The sequence below is a fragment of the Gymnogyps californianus genome, chromosome 14, assembly GCF_018139145.2.
Source record: "Gymnogyps californianus isolate 813 chromosome 14, ASM1813914v2, whole genome shotgun sequence".
In the NCBI taxonomy this organism is placed as follows: domain Eukaryota; kingdom Metazoa; phylum Chordata; class Aves; order Accipitriformes; family Cathartidae; genus Gymnogyps; species Gymnogyps californianus.
The window spans coordinates 11,869,640-11,874,725 of NC_059484.1; the positions used below are offsets into that span (position 1 = coordinate 11,869,640).

The 5,086-nt window shown below is 55.1% G+C and overlaps 1 protein-coding gene across 1 annotated transcript; it reads right to left on the minus strand.

Moving 5' to 3' along the window:
• Positions 1-1,011: 1,011 nt before the first annotated feature.
• Positions 1,012-2,136, minus strand: HRH2 (histamine receptor H2). The gene has a single exon (XM_050905309.1). It carries the CDS (start codon positions 2,113-2,115, stop codon positions 1,048-1,050), a length of 1,068 nt encoding a protein of 355 aa, XP_050761266.1. The 5' UTR covers positions 2,116-2,136; the 3' UTR covers positions 1,012-1,047.
• Between the last annotated feature and the right edge of the window lie 2,950 nt (positions 2,137-5,086).

Sequence of the window (5,086 nt, forward strand, 5' to 3'; positions counted from 1 at the left end):
CTTATCAGGCACTGCCTAGAAGTTAGATTAAAGTCTTGGGAGCAGCAGTTTGCACCGTGGCAGACAGCATGCTTCTCCGTTCTTATGCTCAGGTGGGCGAACGCCTCTGAGCAAGGTGGTGCGCAGGTGGCCCAGCCCTGCAGGGATGTGGGTGCCCAAGGAGGATACTGGTGCCACAGCCTGGCACAGAGCTCACCCACCTTGCACCCATCCTGCTCCCTCGCTGCACCTGCACTGCTCTGCGGAGCCTGACCCCCGTGACGTGCTTGGGGTGACGCTGAGGGAATTTTTGGTTTAACTTTACATGGGTATTTGTTTTTCTAAAAACACTTGCCAACCTAATTTTGGCTATTCTTGCTCCTTTCCAGAGATGGGAATGGAACTTGCTGTTGGCTGAATTTGCTGCTGATGCAAACTGACAGCCGAAATGCTGAGGGTACGTGGCTCAGCTGGGATGGGAAGCTGAGCCACTCTGCAGGGCGCTGGGGACCCAGATCTTGGCTCCTGCAAGGACTCGCAGCCTGAAGTCGGGTGCCCTGACTCTGTGCCCCAGGGCTAACACCCTGTTGCCCCCCCTGTGATGGGCAGTCACCTTTCCCGAGCCCCCTGCAGCTCTGCTGGGTGCCCAGGCTTTGCTGGCTGCCCACCACTGGAGAGCGGGACATGGCTGGTTTTTGGGAGCAGCTGCAGCTAATGGCTGCGCCCCGTTCTGTAGAGCAAATTCTGATGGCAAAACTGTCCCCATTACCTAGCAAAGCCGGGGACATTTTGTGCTCCCTGTGAACGGGTGGCGATTGCAGGGGTGGCCAGCCACATGTGAAGCTGGAGTAGCTGGACCTGTGCTGCCAGGATGGAGGGACACGAGCTGGGTCCCTGCCGGTGGTGATGAATTTGAGTGGCTGCAAAGAGCAAGAGTTGCCTGGGCAAGGATCTCCTGCTGGGGCATTGGCTTGTTGCTTAAAAGTTCATGGACAACATGGGGTCCCCACCTCTGCCTTCCTCTCTGGGGACGGACCTACCATCAAAGCCCCGCATGTAAGAAGGCTCTTACCTCTTGAGCGCTCCATCGGTCAGCAAGGTCCCCTTCCCGTTCCTCATCTCCAGTTTCAGGGGTTTACCCTCCTGCCTGCCCTGGCCCTGCCTGCAGCTCCTGCCCCTCGACTGGGCCTTCTGAAGGGGAGGCAGGTGGGAGCTCCTGGGGCCCCCAGTCCTCCAGCAGTGCAGCAAGTGCTGGTACGCCACCCGGAAATCCCTGTTGAGCGTCCCGTAGAGGATGGGGTTCAGGGCTGAATTGGCGTAGCCCAGCCAGAGGACAATGGACATGGGTGTGCCTTTCACCCTGCTGTCCCCCCACATCCCCCGGTACGTGAACACTGTGAAATAGGGGAACCAGCACACAATGAATGCTCCCAACACCACCGCCAGCGTCACGGTGGCTTTGTGCTCTTTCACCATGGGCGGCATGGGAGCGTTGCTGCTGCAGCACCATGTGTGATTTATCCTCTTGGCTTGCTCCCTCGCTATCTTGAATATCCGGTAGTAGGTGATGCACATGATGACCAGAGGGATGTAGAAGGTGAGCAAGGCATCCACTAGCCCGTACACAGGGTTCACCTCCAGTGTGCACTCCTTGTTGCAGTTGGGGACTGTGTTTTGGACTGCTGTCCCATTGGTGTTCCAGCCCAGGTGGATGGGTAGGAAGGAGACCATCAGCGAAACGGTCCAAATAACCACCAAACCCACAGCCACCCGGGAGGGAGTGACCAGCTGGCTGTAGCGGAGTGGGGTGATGACGGCAAAGTAGCGATCCAGGCTGATCATGAAGAGGTTGAGAATGGAAGCCGTGCACAGCATGACGTCCAGGCTGGTGTAGATGTTGCACAAAGTGCTGCCGAAGGGCCACTCTTTGGCGAGTTCATAGAAGGCGGAGAACGGCAGCACCAGGAGGGCCAGCAGCAGGTCGGTGATGGCCAAGGAGACGATGATGCAGTTCGTCAAGCTGCGGAGCCGGCGGTCAAGGGTGACGGCTAGGCAGACAATGACGTTACCGCAGAGAGTGATCACGATGAGGATGGCGAGGCAGGACCCGACGAGCAGCTGCAGGGGGAAGTCCATCCTTTTTTGAGAGCTTGTATGGTTGTAACATGGATCCATAGTGCAGTCGCATGGATGGAGCAGTCCTGCTCTCACTGGCTCCAAAGCTGCTTGGAGTGAGCCTCTACCAGGCAGCCCTAGAACTCTTTCTAAAGCAACCTTGGACCTACAGTGACCTTGGAGACCATTGCAGAGTCACTTTACGTGTTCAGCCTTGTATGCTAGGAATGACACGGTCTAGGGAAAGATGCGGCCCTGTGACTCGCTTGTGCCTGTTGGTCCCATCTGGGACCTCAGTGCTGGAGCTGATCCCCCGTGGCAGCTGCTGGTGGGTCTCAACTGCTCCCTTTTCCTCTCCTGCCTTCTCCTTTCCTCTGAGCGACCACGGGGTCAGGTCCCATGGGGTCTCACATGCTCTGCATGTTTGGTCGGTGACAGCGGTCAGCAGTGCTCCAGCAGGGACAGAGCTTTGCCACCTCCCAAGGACAACCTGCAAAGAAAGCACCAACTCAGAGCTGCAGTGCGCACAGGTCTTTTGAGCTGCCCCTCAAACCCCTCCAGAAACAGCGTGTCTGCACCTCCATGGATGCTCCAGCCCACTTAAACCTGAATTGGAAAGTCCCTTGGCAGCCAGGCACACATGTCCCTGCCAGCTGGCCTCCCCCCAGCCCCAGGGGTGCCCATGTAATGTATGGATGTTGAGAGAAGGGCAGGGATTTTAGAGGCACCAAGTTCCTAGAAGCTTATGATAAAAATGAGGACTGGGAGGATATGAGGAAAGAGTTTTCCTGAGAAAGCAGTGAACTTTTCTTATGCAATCTAGCAAAATTAGTCACCACCAAATAATTTCTGAAGCTCGGCTGTGGCTGTAAGTCTGTTTAAACTTTGCCTTTGTATCTGCACGTTACAGCAGCCCATGCCTTATGTTGGTCCCTGCCGTCAGCAACCACACTGGCTCCTGCAGCCCGGAGAGGAAATCCTCGCTCTGCTCAGGGCCCTGGGAGGAAAGAGGAGCCCATTTATCAGTGGTGCAATGTTCTGGGGAGGAGGTGGCTGGAAATGGCTCTGACAGCTTCATCAGTCCCATTCTCAGCAGCTGAAGGGCAGCATGGATGTTTGTTTTTCAGGGAGAGTTTGGATGGAGCTGCTCCTGCTGTGGGATAGGGACACAGAGTGGAGAACATCCCTTGTAGACTTACTTTTTATGACTATTTTCTGTCTGGACGTAAATAACAAAAAGCCATGTCTTGCAAGGGCAGAAACAACACAGCAAACGCCTCTAACCTCCAAAAGAGCTTTTAGCTGCTGATTACGGTGGTCTCCAGGACCACGCAGCTACTAGATTCAAAGGGGCCTTGGTTTCTGTGTGATTTCAAGCAACACCCGTGTTGGGAAGGCACCTAAAGGGAAACTGAGGCACTGCAGGGATGAGAGAGAGAGGGGGCTAGGAGCAGGCTGAGGAGCCCAACTGCCTGTGCTGGGACCCCCATGGAGCTGCCTGTGCTGCACCTGTGGTCTCCCCCCTGTGCTTCCCAGGTGAGGTGATGGGTCTCCCCATCCTCCTCGATGTGCTGGTGGGGGAGAGCTGCGCTGGTCCCCACGGGTGGTGCAGGACCCAGCTCCCCAGGCTCTCTGCAGCAGGTGAAGCTGCAGTGGAGCCCTCCCTGGTGGTGCACAAGCTTGTGCAGGAAGGTAGAGCTGATTCTCCACAGGGTGCAACAGGCTGCAGAGATGGAGCACAGAAGAAACTCCAGGAAAGGAAAAGGTCCAGCCTTGGCAGGGGACTGAGGTGAGATTTTAAAGTTAAACTCACTCTGCAAGAACAAGATAATGATGTGGAGCAGGCTGAAATACTCTTCTGATGATTTATGTCTTTGATTCAAGGTTAAAGGCATGGGGGCCAAGGGAGGGAGTATATTGGGGAGACTGCATGAGTAAATAACCACTGATTGCCAGGATCTGTACGGTAGAGATGCGGACTGGACTGGTGAGATTAGAGATGATACCTGCAGCCTTGCTGCTTCTAAAGGAATTGAAAGTGAATGACAAGTGATGAACCAGCCTGTGGGAAGCCATCTGCTGATCAGAGCAAACTCACTGCCAGACAGGGGGTCCTCTGAATTTGGGTGCTGGGGTTAAGGCTGTCGGGAGAGGGATGCGATGCTTTCAGCTGTGGTGGCAGTGTGCAGAACGGCTCCTCACCTCCTGCTGCAGCACAGGCTCTTGCCATGGAAAGCTCTTTGTTCACGCACAAAAGGAGTGTGGAACAAGCTGAGCGCTGCCTGCCCGCTGATGGCAATGACAAGAACAGGTTGTTCTCAGAGAAGGGTATTTCCAAGTGAAATGGATGTTTTTTCATTGCTCCCAACATGTGGAAATTGCAGGATAAATTATAGGGGGAGTAGCACACTTAGAAAATGCTGTGGGTGGATCGCAGCCTCCTATGTGGCTGCTTCACCGCACATCAACAACCTGCTCCTGCCACCAGCTCTCGCAGCTCACGTGGGCTCTGCCGACAGGTCCCAGCTCTGGGTGCATCGGCACGCTCGGCACCTGCCCCGGTGCAGGCAGTGCCACAGGGAAGCTCCTGGTGCAGCCCTGTGCTGCAGACCTGGCCAGAAGTAGTTTTGTTTCTTCCTGCTTTTTCTAATTAGCTCAGGGCAAGAAACGGGCACTTTCTTTTTTTGTTTTTTTTTTTTTTGTTTGTTTGTTTGTTTTGTTTTTGTTTTGGTTTGGTTTTCTTTGTTGTTGTTGTTCCCCTTGGGCAGGGAGTAGAAAGTATTTCCAAGTGAGATATGGAGCCACTGGGCTGAGCTGTGGAAGGCAGGAGCAGGGGTCCCCATCCCTGCAGAGAAGCCCAGGTAGAGCTGGAGGGCTCGGCTGCCTGCAAACCCTTGGGACTTTGTTCCTCCACGGGATGGGGAAGGACCTGCTGCCCGCCAGCTCTGACGCAGGATGTTGCAACTGTAACTGTGGCAAGGGTGTGAGAGAC

Bases quoted from the DNA above. Each gene is read 5' to 3' on its own strand.
- HRH2 (XM_050905309.1), bottom strand. From the start codon at position 2,115: ATGGACTTCCCCCTGCAGCTGCTCGTCGGGTCCTGCCTCGCCATCCTC.